We start from the raw sequence: 19292 nt of genomic DNA on the forward strand, positions 1-19292 counted from the left end.
TTTTGGCAAAGCAGCGAGCATAACGGCTTCGTCGATGCAATTGGCTCCTTCAACAAGGACGGTTTCCGCCGTGAGACATGATAATTGAGGCAAACATAGGGGAATGTCGGGGCCCGAGCAAAGGAGAACACGTTTTTCGGCGAAGCCTGCCATCTGCATGCCATGCTCAATGAGAGAATGATCCAAGTCTCTTTGACAAGTGTCGTATTTCCGGATTAACGCTCTAAGTCTCGTGGTGAGGAGCTGCCTGATGTCCACCTCCCATTTCTTGCACATTTTCAGTCGAGATTCCGTATTCTCCTGCCAGATTGCCCGGTACTGCGGTGATGGTACATATGGAAGCTCCCAAATCGACTTTGCAGAGCGCCAAAGTGCAGCCGAATCATGGGAAGTGTGTGAGTCCGAAAATGCTCGGAAATAATGCACATACTCTGCGGAATGCTCCAGGTAGTCCATCAATTCCGCTGAATGATCGAGGGGCTTTCGCATGGTTTCCACGCAGCGGGCTATTTCTTGTTCGATGTTGTGGGATTCAATTCTGAAGCCATCGATTTTGTGGCGGGCCAGTAGAAGCGCCACGTCGTCTTTCCAAGCGTCTTTCTTCCACAGCGACTTGACTTGGTAGGTCTTTTGCGGCCACACCCTTCGGATACTGAACTCCGGGATATCCATGGAGGTGAGACCGGATCGGATCCACTCTAGTCTTTTTTCAGATGGGCAGATGACGAGAATCGTATGGTCGGTGCAGACGTAGAACGATCGGGTTAGGAACTGTGTGACCGGAAAGGAATGATTTCCTGCGAAAGAAGGAGTTGTCAGCTGGAGCAAGTCTACAATGGGGCTGGTGCATACTGTTTGACTCGAATAGTGAGACACGTTGACTGAACGCAGGGTAGAAACACTTAATGTACGGCAGCCAGTCTTCCACCGTTTCCACATCAACCTTCTTTGGCAAAAACAGTGCCCGGTGTACTGCCTCCGGAGTTTCCTGGCAGAGTGTATTCACGAAGGCTTTGATCCTTATGGGCATCGCTGAATGTAAGCTCGCTTGGCTCAACAGAATTAACTCTTCCCACAAAGGCATTTCTTGTCGTCGTTGCAGGGACTCAAGGACAGGAATCAGCTGCGCCGCGGGAGTTTTCAAGGGAAATAGACGTATATTCTGAGCGACCGGGCTGCCCGCTAACAATTCCACTATGAAATCCATATTCGAAGGAAAGTTGGGTTGAATGGCGATATGTTGGAAGTTCGGTGTCTCGCAGTTTGGCAACATCGAACCAAACGTCAGAACCCGGTCATCTGCGATCAGACAGCACAAAGGACCCTCGTGAACTTCGTTGTTGTCCTTGAGAGGGTCCGTTCTCTGCCAGTATAGCTGGACCCAGTTCTGTATGCGACTGGGGTCACCGTTCTCGATTCGGGCGTGGTCACCGATATTGTCAGGATGATTGCAACTACCAGAGGATGATAGACTGTGAGAGCTAAACAGACTCGAGCTCGAAGCGATACGGCAGGGCTTAGGATAAGTTCCAAAGATACAGGCGCAGTCGAGATCCGATCGGATGGCGAAATGCAGGACTTGGCGCAAGCGAAAGAAATGGGCCTGCAGCACGGATGAAACAGGATTCTCGAGCGGAGTCGATGCAGTCATCGGGGCGGAATTGGACGGATCGAAAGCGCGGTTGATCTCCTCGGGCCCTGGCAAAGCAGAGACATGTCGAAAGACGTGGTTGTCATTCGGGGTGGGTAGGATATTTTGAGGCAAATATTGCATTGTTGCTTCATCCTGCGAGGACAACGCCGTTCTACCTGTAGTCATTTTTGCAGGTTGTTCGGTAGTTGTATGTTATGCGGGAACTATTGGAGATATGGGAATAGGAGTGCACAAAGAATGGCAGGCGTCGAGGTGTGTGCCTGGAACAAAATGGATCAAAAGTGAATAACTAGGCTGCTTGGTGCAGAATGAATCTTGCCACTCATGAAGCTGGAGGTTCCTTAACATTTGCACACGTCATGCTGACAAGAGTGCACGAACAGATGATGGATGAGACACGTCCATATGACATATGAATATTCTGGAACAAGTCTACCCACATAAATAACATGACAAACAAGATAGCAGAAAGGCATTTCTAGTCGCCGCATTGTCGTCAAGGCTTCATTCCGGATCATAGTCCACTTCGTCTTGATATTCCCGGTAGAAGTTTTCCCACTCCGGGTACTTGAGCTGCTCTAAGATTCGCTTACGCGCAAGCCAGCGCTCTGGAGTGGCGGAGCGACGGCGGAGGAGGTTAGATATGTAGAGTAGCTTGGGACATGCATCCAGTAGACTGTCTATCGCGGCTGCGTCCACTCCAGGGTATTGGACCGACGGCGCATCGTCACCCGGCCGACGAGGCCATTTAAGGAGATGAAGGATCTTCAGCCGCGATGCCGACGCACAAACCGACAAGACCTCGTCGGTATACAGAGCAGAGAAGTAATTGAGGGATAGAAAGGTCAGTGTAGACGCGTGTCGTCGAATAACGGCGACAATCAATTGCTCCGTGACGTCGGAGGACCTATCAATGTGATTTAGGGCAAGATAGCGCAGGGACGCCATGCTGGGAGAAGCTAGCGCTTGCAGACAGGAAGAAGTGGTTTGGTAGAATATGCCAATATCTAGCTTTTCAAGCAGAGGCCAGTGCGGTAGAACGCGCGGAAGAACGGATGCCGAGATATTAGGCGATTCCTCGATCCAGAGGCCACAGAAGGCGAGCCTGCGTAGGTTGGGTGAGAAATGTGAAAGGTCGATGATATCTTCCGGACAGAAGGCAGGACTTGGGATCGAAACCTCCTGCAGCTGTGGACATCTCTTGGCAATCTGTTCCAAGGCACCGTGATGGCCATCTGTGTCGATCGAGATGGAGGTGAGGCGGGAGATGTGCTTGAGCGACGGCCCAGTGAGCCACTCACGACCCTCCAGAGTGAGATGATCGAGGCTGGCAAATGTTGTGGCACAGCGTCTTTCAATCTCCTCGCCAGTATCGCACCACCCCAGATCAGTTCCGCTACGAAAGCACAGCGATCGCAGTCGCGGGAGGCTCTCGCACATTTGACAAAACGCTTCCGCGTCGTGGTGCGAGAACCAGTCATCAGACACTGGAAGATCGCGGCTGACTCGTTGTAAGGACAGCGACTTTACGCCGGAGCAACCGCGTAAGATCGAGACGATCAGATCGTTGTTGACGCCATACAGGTTCCACAAGAGGCTGAGCTTCTTGACCGTGGCCGCAATGTCAGGGCGCAGGGCGACCGCATACCGGAAGCGAAGCTGGCGTTGAATCGTGTCCAAGTCGCGAGGGTTCTTCCAGAGAACAGGCTGGGCCAGAGATCGCAACCCCGGACTAGATAAACAAAGAGAAAGAAGGGTAGTGTGCCGACTGACCGGGTCCCAATCCAACACATGATCCAGTATTGTCAGCCACAGTTCGGGCAGCAGTCCAGGGGGCTTCAAAGAACGATCTCTGACTGCAGCTGCGCCGTAGTGAGCAGGCAGCTCTGCAGACAGCCATTCGTCGGGGCCATCGTAAATGCTGAGAGCGGCGTTGGCAAGAGATACTGCATGGTCGTCGCGAGGAATGCGCTGAGCGATTACCCGGAGTCGCGCCGTGTGTTGCGCTTGCTGGGGGATCACCTCGTTGTAGGCCACCTGGAACAGATAAGAGAAGATGGTTTTTGTGTCCACATCGTCGGATGGGGACGAATCTGACGATGAAGCCATTGCGGGGCGAGTCCCCACGCGGTGGGAGGGAGATGTGAAGTCGAAAGTCAACAACTGCTCAGGAGTGCCAGAAGACTAGTGGCTTGGCAGTGCATCTTCATTCAACATTCACTGAACATTCACTCTTTCACTCTTTCACTCTGACCGTCAGTCTACCAGCTGCCCGCCTCTCTGATTCGTCGCCCTACAGCCCTACGAGAGCTTAGCGCGTGTCCACTGGGAGACTCGCATTGGCCTCTCACGCCGAGATCGACTGGAGGGGGTGCAGCGACTATGGATCCTATCCGCCAATCGTCGTCTCTAGGCTACAGAGATAACAGTGTGCCGTGTGATGAACTCGACAGCTGAACCCCGCCGGCGCTGTCTCGCTCGAGGCATGCCAAATCAAGCATCAAGGCTTAGCGCTGGGCATGCAGGGGTCTCGTTCGCAGCTGCAACGCTCTGCAATCCCTGGTCCTGGTTTGCTCAAGGCATCAGCGTTTTTCTTGCCTGCTGGGGAAGAGATAAATCCCAGCGTCGCATCCGAAGTTCTGTCCTGTGGTTTCTTCTATCCATGACCCCCACGAACTCTGCGCCCTCATACCAGTGTACAACTCACCACGATGGGCCTCACTAAGATCCTCCTCAAAGCCATCATCATCCCCGTGGTGGTGGTGCTGTTGATGGGTGTCCTTGTCTGGTTCCTCATCAAGCGCCATCGCGACCGAAAGCGCGAGGAAAAGGCCATCGAGGGCCAGCAGTTCCAGCAGTTCCAACCACCCCCTATAACCCAATGGGCCACCGGACCTCATCCTGCTTCGCCAGTGTCTGCCATGCACAAGCCGGAGCCGGTCTTCTACCCTGTGCAGCAGCCGGTTGATCCTCGAGGTCAGGTTTAGGACAAGAGACGAGATCATTCCGTGGTTAGACATTCGTCCGTTGATCCCCAATGTAGGAAGATACATGTTAATGCGTTCTATCGTTGGTTCCGCAGAGCCTCTCAAGCTATATGCACCTCCACCATGAAAAGGGCCATCCCCAGTCAGTGAGGGATACGTTCCCCGAAGATATAGTGCCGGAAAAGCGCTTCGTTCCTTCTTTCAAGCCCGTTTTGCCCATTGCTTTGCTTGATTCATATACCAAAACGTTCGTTCGTCTTGTCAGCTTGATTGATTCAGGCAGTTCAATAAAGTCTGTGTATCTATGTATGACTCTGAGTTGGCTTAATTCGCTATTTGCTTTCCCATACCGAAAGATTCAGGTTCGATATGTGTAAACGGGTGGAATTATCCCGGAAAGTCTATGACGAGCACAGCGTAATTGCCTTCGATACTTCGAACCATCAGACCTCTTCCAGTATCCAGGTAGGTCTCACGCACAATCTTCTTCCTGACTCTGTGGGACTGCCCCCTGCTCCCGGCGATCCTTCCGCCACACCAACCACCACGAAGCCAAAATCCCGGAGATGGCGGCGCAAAGAAAACAAAGGCAGATCACGTAAGACACGCGATACGTCGGTCCAAACACCGTACTGTAGATATGAGGACCTGCGATCCCACTGAACTGTGCTAGTGCATTGGTATACCCGATGCCGATGCCCGAGGCCACCGTGCCGTCAAGGGCTCGAATGCGCTCCGGCCAAATGACGGGATAGGCAGACCCGGCACATGCGGTCGCGACAATGAGCGCGTGGTATTTGACGATGGAGTTAGACACGGTGACGAGGACGATGTAACAGATGATAATGGTGCTCTCGACTATGCTTTCTGTTAGTATGTGTCTTGTTGACTGAGTCGGAAGGACATCAAAAAGGCTGTGACATACTGGCAACCGCAGTGGTCCACGGCCTGATCAACCCTTTGTGCAATAGAACCCCCAAGATGTTTAGTAAGATAAAACATGCGACATAGGGAGGCTAGAATCGATATTAACTGGCGATCATTCTCTAAGGGTGCATGGGTAGAAACTCACGATGTTCATCAACTGTGAATAGGCCGTCGTCGTAAACCCAAGCTCGTAGATCACGGTCGGCAAGGCATAATGAACGCCAAAACCACCGATCCCATGTCCAATCCAGTATACCGAGAAGGTATAAAGAGTGGGACTCGAGAAGAGATCCTTCACACCTTGCCAGTCCCAGCTTTTGTCCTTCCCCGACGGCGCAGAATGCGACAACCGACCACTCAAATACTCCCGTTCTTCCTCGGTCAGCATCCTAGCAGTCTCAGGATAGTCGGGCAAGCAGAATAGAACGATGACGGACAGTGCGAGGGCTGGAAGACCCTCCAGAATGAAGAGCCATCGCCAGCCCGACAGCCCGCTCACCCCGTTCATGAAGCTGATCGCATACGCAAGCAGACCACTCAGCGCGCTGGATACTTGACCCAAAGAATAAAACAGGGAGATCCTCCAGAGCATCTCACTCGGCTTATACCAGAATGCCATGTGATAAAGCACCGACGGATAAAATCCCGCCTCTGCCATTCCAATTGCGAATCGTACGCACATCATCCCCGAGAAGTTCTGAGCCGCCCCGACGGAGCATGCGCAGATGCCCCAGGAGAGGATCAGAACGAACATCCAGCGGGAAGGAGTGAAGGTTTTGAGGAAAATGGTGTTCGACGGTTCGAAGAAGAGATAACTGTAGGAGAAGATCGAGAGCGTCCAGGACCATTGCGACGGACTGAAGCCGAGCTCCTTTTTGATTCCGCTCCCTTCTTCAAGGTTGATGATGGCCGCGTTGGAGTAGTTGCCAGAGTCGATGACGCGGAAGATGTACACAACCGAGTAGAACCCCACGAGCCAAAAGTCAATCTTTCGCATAGCCTTTGTGTGAAGCTCATCGCTGTACTTGTGATCCCCAACTTCACCGTTGGCTTCTATGGGTGGTGAGGATGGGGCAGTAGTAGTCACTATGTGCTCCTCTCCCTTGCCGGTTGCCATTGTTGCTGATCGGGTTGACCTGAGAGCTATGGGATGCCAATTGCGAGACGGTCTGTGTGGGCTGTCTTGCAAATCTTGAGACATGCACTTTCTCAACTACGACAATTTATCGATTCTCACCTCCTCCCACCAATGCTGTGCCAATGTTTGACATACTCTGATGTCATGATAGTTTCAATCACGACATGAACTCCCGGCTGCACAAATCCCGAAATCCACCAAGATCGACACCTGTCAAGCACGAAATGCACGAGGTACAGCCTCTAATAGGGTACAGAAGAGTGACATACAGCGAGTGCTTATCGGAGCCCCTGTCTGACTTGGGAACAGAGTGTATGCCAAGCACAACTATGCAAGTCTCGATCCTGCACAGTTCCACTCCCCATTCATATGCCGTGAGGACACACCAATAGCATGCAATCGGCCTTTTTCGGTTGTCTGAGAGTCAGTTATGATGTGCATCTTATCGATGCCACCGACAGGCATTGTCACTCGCGGAGCATAACGCAATTTCGGGGAAGAATGATATACGTCCCAACCCCGCATCGTTGGTCTCTGCGGCATCAACCTTCCCATTGAAATTGTTTGGTACCGAGGGATTTCTGTCTGGCAGCAGAGGAAATTTAAAGCGCCTTGATGCAGCCAGTGAGTAGCCCTCGTACCACTAATCCCTTCCTTATCCTCCCCAACCAGCACCATGGCACCGTCCGCTGTGGAGCAGGAAAGTTCTGTGTCGGTCGAAAGGGTTTTGGTAAAGCCATGGGCCCGACCGGAACCGACAAAGGAAGACCTTGACTGGGCTCCTCTGGTGCAAATCGATCTGTCCCGGTTTGACGAGCCCGGCGGAAAAGAAGAACTAGCCAAGCAGCTCTATGACGCCGTCACACGGGTCGGGTTTTGGGTCGTGGTTGGCCATGGAATCGATGATGAGCGTGTGCTACGTCAGTTCAGCTTGGGTAATGCCTTCTTCAAGGAGTCCATCGAGGAAAAGCGCAGTTTCCCCTGCAACTTCGCCGACGGCGAGTATTTTGGGTATCGTGAGAATGAACGGTGGATTGGAGACACGGGAGTCAAAGATAATGTAGAAATGGTTAGTAGTAACTCCTTTTTGTACTTGGCCAAGAGTAACCGCCTCTCCTATACAGCTTAACATTCCCAAGGCGATTCCTGCCTGGGAAGACGTCCCCAAGCATCGCATCGTGCGCCAGAACTATGAGGAGATCGCAAGCTTCCATCGGGATCTCTTTGACAAGGTCCTTCGCAAGCTGTTTATTTTGATTTCAATCATTCTAGAATTGCCCGAAGACTACCTCGCCGACGCACACGGTTATGACGAGCGTTCGGACGATCACTTGCGCTATATGATCTATAACACGCGCACTCGGGAGGAATGGGCCAAGGCACAGGGCTATACCAAAGGTGGCCACACGGACTTTGGCAGTCTGACGCTGCTATTCTCCCAGCATGTGGCTGGCCTGCAGATCCGAACTCTTGAGGGTAAATGGAAATATGTGAAGCCCGTGGACGGAGGGATTACGTGCAATACTGCCGACACCTTGTCGTTCCTGACGAATGGTGAGTTTCCTCGAGAAGAGGGAGTCAAGTTCTCTGGGAGATAACAGACTCACGAAATCAATAGGTTTTCTGAAATCCACCATCCATCGCGTTGTCACGCCGCCGGCGGATCAAATCCACATTCCCCGTCTGGGATTGCTCTACTTCTGCCGACCCGGGGATAATACAGTGATGAAGACTGTTCCATCGCCACTGCTGGAGCGTCTTGGGTTGCTGACCGAGGAGGATAAAACCGACCAGCCAGTGGCCACGGGCACAGAATATGTGCGCGCTCGAGTTCGCGATGTGCATCATAAGAAGGTGATTGATCGCCGGGAGAACACTTCGTTCGAGTTTAAAGGGTTGAAGGTCGCGAATTATTATAGCTAGTCCATATCATTCATCTGCTGATCATGACTTCGGGTTCAGAGTCTCTAGTTTGAGATATGTCTGCTTCGTTAGGCTTGATTGATATTGAATATTTTGATTCTCGACTTCTGCCCATTTTCATCCACTACCTAGTACTCCATGCCTTTCAAATACTTCTGCCTCAGGCTCTGGCCACTGATGCCTGACTGCTGCTGCCTGAAATGCCAGGCAGCCTTCCGCCGACCGGGGCGCCTTCCTCTTTGGGACTGTTTGGCAACAAAGCAAACCGGGCACGTGCTAGAAGTCGTCGTCGTCTTCTTCTTCTTCGTCTTCGTCGCGAGGGAAATCGACCATCTCGCCCAACTCCTCCGACGTGACCAGCAGATCCGATGAATCCCCATCGTCGCCTTGCTCGGCCACCTGGAACTCGCGCGCTTCGGGGTCGGCGTCACGGAATCTCGCTTTCTCCACGGCCCCCGCGCTGAAGACGTGTGACTGAGGCAGGATGGCTGCCAGCTTGCGATACTTGAAATACAGTCCCCCAAAGAAGACCACCTTTCTCTCGTCTAGCCGGTCGGCCTTCGCCGTCACCCACCCACTGTCCCCGTTCGACGTGTACCACGAAGTCGACGGCGCCACCTCGCCGATCTCAATCACTCCGGCGCGGAAGCCGATCGCGATCTCCTTTTCCGTCTCCGACCAGGCATTGATCATGGCATGCTTGGTCGTGTAGGCGGACGTGACGATGATCAGCCCGCGATCCCGCACGTCCGGCCACTTGCGAAGGATCGTTTCCGAGTTGGCTTTGCACCACTGCCGAAAGGGCGTCGTGCCGTAGATGAACTCCTTCACCACGGGTCCCTCGGTGATCAAGATCGCCCCAAAGCCGTCTCGCGTGCTGTATTTGTACAGTGCCCCAATATCCGCCGGGATCCCCGCCGGCAGCAGTCCCGCTCCCGCGTCAAAATCCACCTTTCTCTGGTTCATGCGGCCAGACATCTTCGGACCCCATGCTCGCTCATCTGGCGGAGCTCGGTGGAAGTGCGCGAACGGCGTGAGCCCGTTGCGAGCGAGCGACGACGCGTCGCCGAGGTGGACTGGGGCTCCGTCGACCCCCAACAGTGGCGTCCATTGCCCCAGTTCGGTGAGATAGCCACAGAAGCCGGGTTGAAGGGTGGTGGACGACTCCGGTTCGTATAGCGCGTACCCATACGGGTGCTTCAGCATCGATTGCTGGTAGGTGGTGCCTAGCGATGGCATTCTTGGGGGTGCGAACTGCGGACAAGATAAGAAGAGCTACCTCTGAGAACACGTTCCTAGCGTATGATAATCGTTAGTATGAGTTCTTCCAGCGTTCCTGGGGGCTTGCTACGAGAAAGTCGATAAGAATCAAGAAGGCAACGATGGATTGGGTTTGTTGCGGGTGGAATGATCGTCCTGCTCGTCAGGAGAGTCTTCCGGGTGGCCGGATACGCGATGCGAGGCTGCATGAAAAGCGACGGCGTTGATTGGAAGCGAGCCGTCGGCCATTTTGACCTAATTCTCTGGGCCCCTTCAGTTGAAAATGCCCCGCCTCGAGATGAGGCCTGCTGACGCTCCTTGGCCGTCGCGTTCAGCCTTTGGTCGGCCTTCGCCACAGCGGAAGAACGGGCAATTTGAGTGTTGATTTGCTGCCGTTGCTCGTATCCCTGTCGCTGTCGCCTACATTGACTTGTTCTGTCCGATCCCTCCGGGTGATCATAAAATGGGATGCTTGATGCACCATCTCTGCAAGTCATATAAATCAACCCTTCTTACCTCGTGACGTCCGGACAACAAATCCCGCCATTGCGACCTTTGAGCCGCAGGCAATCCAAACATGGCCGAATCTCCCCAACCAGCGACCATTCCTCAGAAGAATATCGACGAGGCCAAGGCTGCCTTTGCTCGCGATCGGCCACTTGTAGATGATCTCCGACCGGGAGCCTTCTTTGACGACCCGAATTACCTCGACACCCTGTCTCGCGACGCCAAAGCTCTAATCTGCGCCGTCCAGCATTTTGGTGACAATCCGGACAGACCGGGCCTATGTCATATCCAGTCAGTGCAGGCGTTTGTGCGATATGTTCAGACTAATGACCCGGATCAACTGACCATGGCGTTTGCCATGGAAGCTATGTCTCTCCGTTATGTCCCACCTGGCCACCCGGGTCGTGGAAAGTCTAACAATCATATGGGATGTCTTTACCAGCAAAAGTGGGAGAATTATAAGATCGCCTCCGATCTCGACGACACAATTCGACACTATAAAATTGCAGTGGACACTGCTAACGAGACCAACGAGACAATCAGCGACTGGTCCTGTGATGTGGCGACTCTTGTTACGACTCGCTGGAAACTCACCAAGCAGCCTAGTGACCGGCAGGATGCACTCAAGTACTTTGACAAGGCCATCGAATTAGTCGGTGATTCGCCGAAGCGAGCGATCCATCTTTCCAACAAAGGCGAAACGATCCGTCTCACCTTGCACGGCAACGATCAGGAGAAAGAAGCACTGCTTGCAGAATCGATCGGGTACCATGAGCAGGCCCTTGAGCTATGTGGACGCTTTTTGGCTCTATCTGAAAAACCCCAAATTCCTTACTCCATGATCCACCGCAACAGTGCCCAAGCACACCACGTGAAATTTATTCTATTGAAACAACCGGGGGATGCAGAAAAGGCTGTCTCCCTGCTGGAAAAGGCAGTCAATTTCGAGACAGTGGGAACCGCCTCCTGGGAACGCTATATGAATGAGCTGGCCGGCGTGTACAATTCCAGAGCTCAGACCCCGGGTAACGCGGAACATCAGGAAAAAGCATCCAAACTGTGGCACAAAATCATTGAACATCGGCCCAATACCGTGGTCGCAAGGGTTAATCTTGCAGAGATCTACCGGTCCATTGCAGCGGACTACTTGGGTGACCCTCGCACTGAAGAGACAATCAACAAGGCCACGTCTCTGGCCTCAATGGCAGTCGACATGTCGACATTGCATCAGTCAAAGCCGGGACTGGCTCTGGCTCGCTATAGCTCTGTGCTCTACACGAACTACGAGCTCTTCGGTAACATAGAAGACATCAATCGGGCAATAGAGCTTGCTCAGAGGGCAACAGAGGATAAGAACAGCGACGACCTCTGGGATCACTACCGCCTATTGAGTCAAACTTTGATCACTCGATTTGAAAGTCTCCGTCGGCTAGAGGACCTGCGAGACGCCATGGTGGCGATCAACGAGGCCATAAAAGCGTGCAACCCCGAAGACTTCGAACAGAAGGCGGGCTGTCAATGGGTCTTGGGCAAGCTGACGCGGCTAACCTACGACACGATGCCCAACGTTCAACTGCTCCGTCAGGCTATTCAGGTCTTCGCGCTCACCAGTCATCTAATGTCCAAGAAATCTGTCACAAGATGCCTGGCCTTGAATGACTTAGGGAATGCCTGGGCGCAGCTGTTCAGTCATGAGGCACTGCCTGAGCAGCTGGAGAAAGCCATCGAAGCATATCGATCGTCTCTCTCTGGGCTGCATGATATTCTCAGCACGGATAAGCATCCCGATATCCTCATGCTGAACGCCGCCCTCGGAACTGTCATGATACAGCGCTTCAAGACTTGGAGGGCTCAGACCGACATCGACTCGGCCGTCACGTACTTCCGTCGCAGCCTTCTAGGTGTCCATGAAAGCCATCCACGGTACCCTATACGTGTAGGCAACCTCTCATATGCACTGCAACTCCGATTCCAGGCCAACGGAGTCAATGGAAGCCTGGATGATTTGAAGGAAACTCAACGATTACTCCGAAATGCACTTGAGTCGCCCAGGTTGAGCAGCCCGGATCTTAAGAATGGGCTACTAAACCATCTTGCCAACGCTTTTCAGTGCTCCTTCACCGTCAGCAAACAACCGACCGATTTGGAAAATGCGATGAACTATTACAACGAAGCCATATCGATCGAGGGGGTTACGCCGGCAGCCCGTACCACGGCAATGCTCAATAAAGCTGAAGTGCAGAGGCTAACAGCTGTGGCCAGCGAGTTACTGTCTGACTTTGAAGCCAGCAACCGGACTTTAGAAGAGGCCCAGCTGGTCCTCAGCAAAGATGACCCACATTTCTGGACGATTATCCTACAGCAAGCTAACTTGTTGTACGGAATTTACAAAGATAATGGGAGCTCGGACATCAAAGACTACGGAGTTCGAGCCCTTGCAAAATATAAAGAGCTTCTTGAGATACCCAGCTTGCCACCAGTCTCCCGTATCAGCGTGGCGTCTCTCGCTGCAAGCCTCACTTCTGAGCTCTTCAACGACCAAGCAAAAGCCCGGGATTACATTCTAATCAGTCTTGACATGCTCCCCGAAGCAATACTTATGCATGAATCCAGACTGGAGCAATTGAAGTTTGTCCGAACTTGCCATTATGTTCCAAGCAGCGTCGCCGCGTTGTCTCTCAGTGCAGGGGATCCCCCAAGCACTGTTATACAACGTCTTGAGGCCGGAAGAGCCTTCATCTGGGACCGCATCGAGAATGAAACAACCCCGCTTGACGCTCTGGAGTCTCAGCATAGTGAGTTGGCTGGCAAGTTCCGAACAATACAACAACGGGTATTCCAACAGGGCCGCCCGTCTGGGAAGAAAACATCGCTGAATCTCACCTCGGTCGTTCCGGGAGATGTCAGCAGGCTTCAACGCCAACACGATGCCGATGCCTATCGTCAGGTACTCCAGGAGATTCGAGCCCTCCCGGGACACGCCTCCTTTTTGAAAGCACCGGAAGCTCCAGGAGACCTTCAAAGCTATGCTACGGACGCCCCTATTGTCTTCATCAATGCAAGCCTGTACCGTAGCGATGCCTTGATTATCACTAGAGAGAGCGTTGATCATTTGCCACTCCCTGCTTTCAACATGGAGCGTGTCAGGCTGAATGCAGCACGCTTTATGTATGCCCTCGACAAGCTTTCCAGAGCTGAGGAGCAGGCAGCCGCTTTGACGGAGTACCAGGAAGTCATGAAATGGCTTTGGGCTTCTGCTGCCAAGCCAGTTCTCGACAGCATTGACTGGCAGAAATACGAAGCTGGGCCTTCTGGGAAACCACGAATCATATGGGTATCGACCGGGTGGATCAGCGTACTCCCGATGCACGCTGCGGGCGATTACGAGAGTGCCACGGAAAGCGAAGAGCCTACCTGTGTGCATGACATGGTCGTCTCGTCGTACACTACGTCTCTCAAGGCTCTTGAATCTAACAGACAGAGTGCCCGACGAATCAACGCCGAGCCAAAGACCAGCTCCCGGCAAGCGATGATTGCAGCCATGGCAACAACGCCAGGCTTGGGTCCAGAGAATGACCTGGAGGTTGAACCTGAAATCAGTTCATTCGAAAGGTCACTGAGCCCTACATTCAACGCCAACTTGCTGAGACAGCCGGACTCAAAATCTGTTATCGATGCCCTGTCCACGGCAACCATAGCCCATTTTGCCTGCCACGGTCGCGCCGATAAAGAGGACCCTTCACGAAGCGCAATCATGCTACAGGACAACCAGGCGAAAGTCCCGCCCTTCTCCGTGCGAACTCTTCTGAAACTCGAGCTCAAGACGTGTGGGCTTGTCTATCTATCTGCCTGCGAATCCGGCGCTAGCAAGGACCTCTCACTGCGTGACGAGGGCATCCATATTGCGGGCGGGTTCCATATTGCCGGTGTGCCGCATGTCATTTCCACACTATGGAAAGTGTCGGACAGTGTTTCTGCCCAACTGTCTGGGTTGTTTTATGAACAGCTCAAGGATGTAGTCGGAGAGTTTAATTTGGCCAGAGCACCACATGCTCTTCACATGGCACTCGAAGAGATGAAACGGCAGGGTGTGCATCCGATGTTGCTGGGCCCTTTTATTCATTCTGGTCCTTGAGATGTTTTTCGCAATATAGCGTTGTCAGTGTTCGCTTGGAGATAATGCTCGCTTTTCCTTGAAAGTAGTCTTGCAAGTCGTTGTATCAATTAGCAGATGTCAGTCTCACACAAAGACAGTTAAACTACATGAAGCCAAAAATATACAAGTAGTGAAAAAGCAAATCAAGCCGCCCAGTCAGAGATAATCATACCTCGTTGCATCATCGCCGATTAAATCGATTAAACCATGGCAGTAGCCAACATCAACATAATCCCCAGCTGATCCGCATCCGTATGCCAAAGATCCAGTTTCTGAGCGTTCAGCCCATCCCCGGGGTTCCGCTGCGCTTCAATCAACTCTCCAAAATACGCGAGTCGAGGCCGTCGATAATTCACTTGGCTAGCCCGATATTCGGTCTCCCAGGCCTCATGGCAGTTGGCAGTCCATAGTGAATGTCCCGATGGCAATGGCAAAGCGCGATAGACCTCGGTTGTGTCGCAGGGGATGCCGGTTTTGACGCAGATGACGCGACTGATGATAAACCAGAGAGAGGCGACTCTGTTTTCATCAGTAATTATGTTGTCGTTCTCCAAAAGCAACAAAAGCTTACCTTCGCCGCGATTCCGAGAAGATCCAATCTTCCCAGGTGTGATTGGGATTCGCTTGCTCGTCAAGCGCAAAAGGCTGGGCACATATTTTGCGAAATTGCTCGCAGAGAAGCTAGAATGGTTGGCTTAATACTCGATGCCACATGAGGCACAGGGTTCTGATTTACCTGAAAGGATAGAAGCATGTGCAGGTCGTGCTCAGAATGTCGCAAAGCATCGTCGGCAATGCGCATGATGAGGTAGATTATGTACACTTGGATGGCAGCTAGTAGCTCCTCTCTGCTGAATGTTTCCATCTGGTCAAAGCTATCAGTATAGTCCCTGAATCCACGTCTTTTCCAGCAAATGTTTCTTACCTCACTGAGCAACCTGCGTTGTTCCATGCGAATCGTCTTCCAGACAAATGGCTTCGTCTCTTCTGTTCGAGGGACGAACATCTGCGCAATACTCATGCAATTGGCCAGCGGGGGTTGGAGAACTGGGGAGTGGTTTTCTGTACATCGTTTGTAATACGACGGATGAATAAACGGCGGAAAGGTGGCTTTTTGAACCATGAGTTGAGGAAACGGACGCAGCATCTGGATGATGTAATTGGCGTTGCATTGCGCTACCGGGCTGCTCATCGGCAAAGGCGTGAGGAAGCCGGATGTTTCGAGAGTCGTCAGTGCCGGTGGGATGGTGATTGTTGAAAGAAAGTCGGTTTTATAGTTAGGGGGTGTTTCTCCTGTCGCGTAGAGTTCTCCCAGCGAGGCCATCGCCTGCGCATCGGACACCTGCGGTTCATCTGAGATATAGGAGCTGCTGGTGGTCGTGGTCCTGGTCGCAGGGGCAGAGGTCGTGTCGCACACCGGGGCTGACGTTGACGTCGATTGATTCATTTGCAGAAGATCTATATTAAGATCCCACGATAGTTCGTCTCCTGTTAGCTCCAGGCTGGTGGTCAGGATATCGCTCCGGGGAGGTGTCGGGCTCGTTGTGTCCACCGGTGTTGGAGGAGCGGGTTTCGCTTTCATAGCAGCGGGTGGCAAAGTGCCATTTTGGCGGCCGTTCGGATGATCATACACACATTCGAGTCCCTTGTGTCGGCAGCGCGAACACTGCGGTTGAAAGCTGCAACGCGCTTTGGCGGCGCTGCAGGCCTGGCACGACTGATGTCGGACTCGCGGGCGGTCTCGCGAACGGCGACAGTAGCTTACATGGCGATTCCGCGAGGCCTCGTGGGTGAAGGGCTTCTGGCAGAGGTTGCAGAAGAACATTCTAATCTGCGCGTCCATCGGTGCAGCAGGGGTCTGCGACAAAGTCATGCATTGTTTTCCTTCTTCTTCGTTTCCTGCGTCAACACGAGGGGGGACGAGGATGACAAATGCGCGCTGATAAGGCGGCGACTCTAGGGTTTCATTGGTCACGCCATCCCTGTCGCCGGCCATTTTCGCCGCTGCATCTCTTTGTCTCTCTCTCTCTCTCTCTCTCATCGGCCAGTTTCCAGGTTCAATTTGGCCTGTCTTCCTGACAAATGTTCCCGGCCATTTTCAGGACTGGCAGGTCGGCTGCTGGCTGACAAACCCCGATTCTGCAGTCTCTTAGTCAGGGGCCAGCGGGCCAGCGTATACCTGCCTAGATATTAAGTGTGAGTCGAACGGCCTCAGTCTAGCTCTACTAGCCAGCCACCTTGTTCATCAGACTCAATCATTGCTGACTCCGCATCATGGACGAAAAAGACTCTTCTTCTACGCAGACTCCTCCATCTGAGGAGCCTCAGTCGCCGCCCGCTGAGCCCAAGGAGGAAAGCGTGCGAACCATCCATGGCTTTAAGGTATATTTTCTTTCGGCATATGATGTGTCAATCTCTAATCAAAGACCTTCTACCAGTGGTTTCTGGTTTGTATATCCCTCTATGTCGGATCCTTGATCTACGGCTTGGACACGACAATTGCGGCCGATATTCAAGCTGCTATCATCAAACGATTCGACAATGTCGACCAGCTGACTTGGGTCGGTACCGGGTTCCCCCTGGGTTCTGTATGTGCCATTTTGCCAGCGTACGTACTTCCAACTGAATAGCCTGCCTGGGGCTTCCGATCGACTCATGGATGGTATGTTTAGTGCCGCCTTCTATGCCGTCTTTGACCTCAAGATGCTTTTCATTGCCAGCGTCGTTCTTTTCGAAGTCGGCTCTGTCCTCTGCGGAGCTGCCCCCGACATGAATGCGCTGATTGTAGGACGTGTCCTTGCTGGTTTGGGCGGATCGGGCGTTTACATTGGGTAGGACAACCCACATCCATGACGGGAAACCTGCCACTGATTCACTATCAAGTATCCTCAACTATTTCTCCCTTTGCACAACCAATCAAGAACGCGGTCGATATGTGTCAGGTATCGGTCTCGTTTGGGGTGTCGGTGCTATTTTGGGCCCTGTTGTTGGAGGTTCCTTTTCGGACAGTTCGGCCACCTGGCGTTGGTCTTTCTACATCAATCTGTGGGTTCTTCAAATCACCACTGTGGGAATTCGGTAGCTAACAGGACTCACTTAGGGTCATTGCCGCTATTTGCGCTCCGGTCTATTTGTTTTACTTACCCTCAGTTAAACCGCCCGCAGCTTCCAATGAATCCATCCTTCGAAGACTAGGAGCTATGGACTGGATGGGATTCATACTGAGCTCCGGTGCAATGGTGTGTTTTGTCATGGTTCTGACATTTGATGGAGCCGGATGGGCCTGGGACGATGGTCGATCAATTGCAACCTGGGTGGTTTTTGGAGTCCTTTTGATTGCGACCACGGTGCAGCAGAAGTTTAAGCTGTTGACAGACGATGAACACCGTATGACGCCTCCCGGACACATTCTCACGAATCGCTCGCAGATTCTTTTCAACATCCAGACCGCGGCCACTGTGGCAAACATTTATGTTCCACTCTATTATATCCCTTTGTACTTTCAGTTCGTGCAGGGAGACACTGCAGTAAAGGCTGCAGTCCGTCTGTTGCCTTTCATTTTACTGCTGGTTTGCACTAACATGGCATCTGGTGCCCTTTTGCCACGCATTGGCTACTAGTGAGTTTCTCCTCGAATCAAAGTTGATTTAGCTAACCAACATGCCACCTAGCTGGGCCATCTACGTCGTTACCGGTGTCCTGATGACGGTCGGTGGTGCTCTCATGTACACCGTGAACATCGATACCAACCCCGGCAATGTTTATGGATACAGCGTTCTTCTTGCCATAGGAAGTGGTCTGACCTTCCAAGCCGGCTATACACTCGCCGGTATCAAGGTTTCCTTGAAAGGCTGGTCAGGCAAAGACATTCAGATGGCCGTGTCCCTCCAAAACATCTCCCAGGTCGGCGGCACGCTTCTTTGTCTGTTGATATCCGGACAGATCTTCCAAAGTCTTGCCTTCAGCAACCTAAAGGCTGTTCTAGAGCCCGCAGGATACAGCGACGCTGACATTCGTACTGTTGTGGCTGGTACTCAGAGTTCTATTTTCGAACATCTCAGTTCCGAGCTGGCCCGTGAAAGCACCGAGGCAATTACTCGGGCGATGAGCCGCGTCTACACTATCAGTATTGCGGCCGGTGGATTGTCACTTATTGCTGCGTTGCTGATGAAGAAGGAGCGGCTATTTGGCAAGAAATGATTTTCAAGGTCGCCGTCATCGTCAAGTATTATCTCTAATCCCCTTTAAACTTCCCAGGTGGTGGTCGGCTATAATCAACAGTCTGGGCCTATGCCTTCCAGCTGGATAGCGCGATGTTTTCGAATAGATTAGGTACGCAGGTTGATATTAGAACAACGTCGTTCTGTTGTTTTATTTATTTATTTTCTTTTCTTTTTTTTTTTTTTTTTTTTTTTTTTTTTTTTTTCTCTCTCTCTCTGTCGGTGACTTTTGCAAAATTGGAAGGAAGGGGTTGTAGGAACAAATGTACGCAGGGTGTTCTCCAGATACTTCGAATTTTCGCGGTCTGAAAGAAATATATATACTTTACAGGACACTTTGGCTCTCGTTTCTTCTTCTACCCGTCTATTCCAGAAAGAGTGCGTAGCAAACGGCTAGGGAGCAGTTCGGAGCTTGAAAATGCGCCAAGTCGAGGTAAACTTGCTTCCCCAGTTACAAAGATAAATATTTCCTCGACCAGTTCTCTACTCGGCAACAGTATTATTTCTTTTTCTTTTTTCT

General features: G+C 52.2%; 8 protein-coding genes across 8 annotated transcripts; 4 read left to right on the top strand and 4 right to left on the bottom strand.

Annotated features, from left to right (window-relative positions):
• Positions 1–1959: 1959 nt before the first annotated feature.
• On the bottom strand, positions 1960–3818 carry P170DRAFT_487206 (uncharacterized protein). Its single transcript, XM_024853949.1, has one exon. It carries the CDS (start codon positions 3761–3763, stop codon positions 2159–2161), a length of 1605 nt encoding a protein of 534 aa, XP_024706714.1. The 5' UTR covers positions 3764–3818; the 3' UTR covers positions 1960–2158.
• Positions 3819–4141: 323 nt separating this feature from the next.
• On the top strand, positions 4142–4859 carry P170DRAFT_433420 (uncharacterized protein). The gene is made up of 2 exons (XM_024848489.1): positions 4142–4665; positions 4737–4859. The coding sequence occupies exon 1, from the start codon at positions 4366–4368 to the stop codon at positions 4639–4641; it is 276 nt and encodes a 91-aa protein (XP_024706715.1). The 5' UTR covers positions 4142–4365; the 3' UTR covers positions 4642–4665; positions 4737–4859.
• Positions 4860–5113: 254 nt separating this feature from the next.
• P170DRAFT_348833 (MFS general substrate transporter) lies at positions 5114–6685 on the bottom strand (the record flags this gene model as incomplete). The annotated part of the gene is made up of 3 exons (XM_024843701.1): positions 5114–5499; positions 5567–5657; positions 5714–6685. 3 exons carry the CDS (start codon positions 6683–6685, stop codon positions 5114–5116), a joined length of 1449 nt encoding a protein of 482 aa, XP_024706716.1.
• Positions 6686–7382: 697 nt separating this feature from the next.
• On the top strand, positions 7383–8629 carry P170DRAFT_352232 (Clavaminate synthase-like protein; the record flags this gene model as incomplete). The annotated part of the gene is made up of 3 exons (XM_024843912.1): positions 7383–7775; positions 7831–8260; positions 8325–8629. The coding sequence occupies 3 exons, from the start codon at positions 7383–7385 to the stop codon at positions 8627–8629; spliced, it is 1128 nt and encodes a 375-aa protein (XP_024706717.1).
• A 276-nt stretch (positions 8630–8905) lies between these two features.
• On the bottom strand, positions 8906–9868 carry P170DRAFT_422436 (uncharacterized protein; the record flags this gene model as incomplete). Its single annotated transcript, XM_024847431.1, has 1 exon — positions 8906–9868. One exon carries the CDS (start codon positions 9866–9868, stop codon positions 8906–8908), a length of 963 nt encoding a protein of 320 aa, XP_024706718.1.
• A 530-nt stretch (positions 9869–10398) lies between these two features.
• P170DRAFT_433423 (uncharacterized protein) lies at positions 10399–14714 on the top strand. Its single transcript, XM_024848490.1, has one exon. The coding sequence runs from the start codon at positions 10467–10469 to the stop codon at positions 14529–14531; it is 4065 nt and encodes a 1354-aa protein (XP_024706719.1). The 5' UTR covers positions 10399–10466; the 3' UTR covers positions 14532–14714.
• On the bottom strand, positions 14527–16437 carry P170DRAFT_433424 (uncharacterized protein). The gene is made up of 5 exons (XM_024848491.1): positions 15478–16437; positions 15289–15417; positions 15124–15233; positions 14725–15071; positions 14527–14600 (listed from the first exon to the last, which is right to left on the bottom strand). The coding sequence occupies exons 1-4, from the start codon at positions 15997–15999 to the stop codon at positions 14753–14755; spliced, it is 1080 nt and encodes a 359-aa protein (XP_024706720.1). The 5' UTR covers positions 16000–16437; the 3' UTR covers positions 14527–14600; positions 14725–14752.
• A 247-nt stretch (positions 16438–16684) lies between these two features.
• On the top strand, positions 16685–18903 carry P170DRAFT_400289 (MFS general substrate transporter). The gene is made up of 6 exons (XM_024846316.1): positions 16685–16934; positions 16991–17160; positions 17225–17383; positions 17436–17597; positions 17653–18171; positions 18224–18903. The coding sequence occupies exons 1-6, from the start codon at positions 16827–16829 to the stop codon at positions 18750–18752; spliced, it is 1647 nt and encodes a 548-aa protein (XP_024706721.1). The 5' UTR covers positions 16685–16826; the 3' UTR covers positions 18753–18903.
• Positions 18904–19292: the final 389 nt, after the last annotated feature.

The sequence above is a fragment of the Aspergillus steynii genome (genome assembly GCF_002849105.1).
Source record: "Aspergillus steynii IBT 23096 chromosome Unknown P170scaffold_2, whole genome shotgun sequence".
Taxonomy (NCBI): Eukaryota; Fungi; Ascomycota; class Eurotiomycetes; order Eurotiales; family Aspergillaceae; genus Aspergillus; species Aspergillus steynii.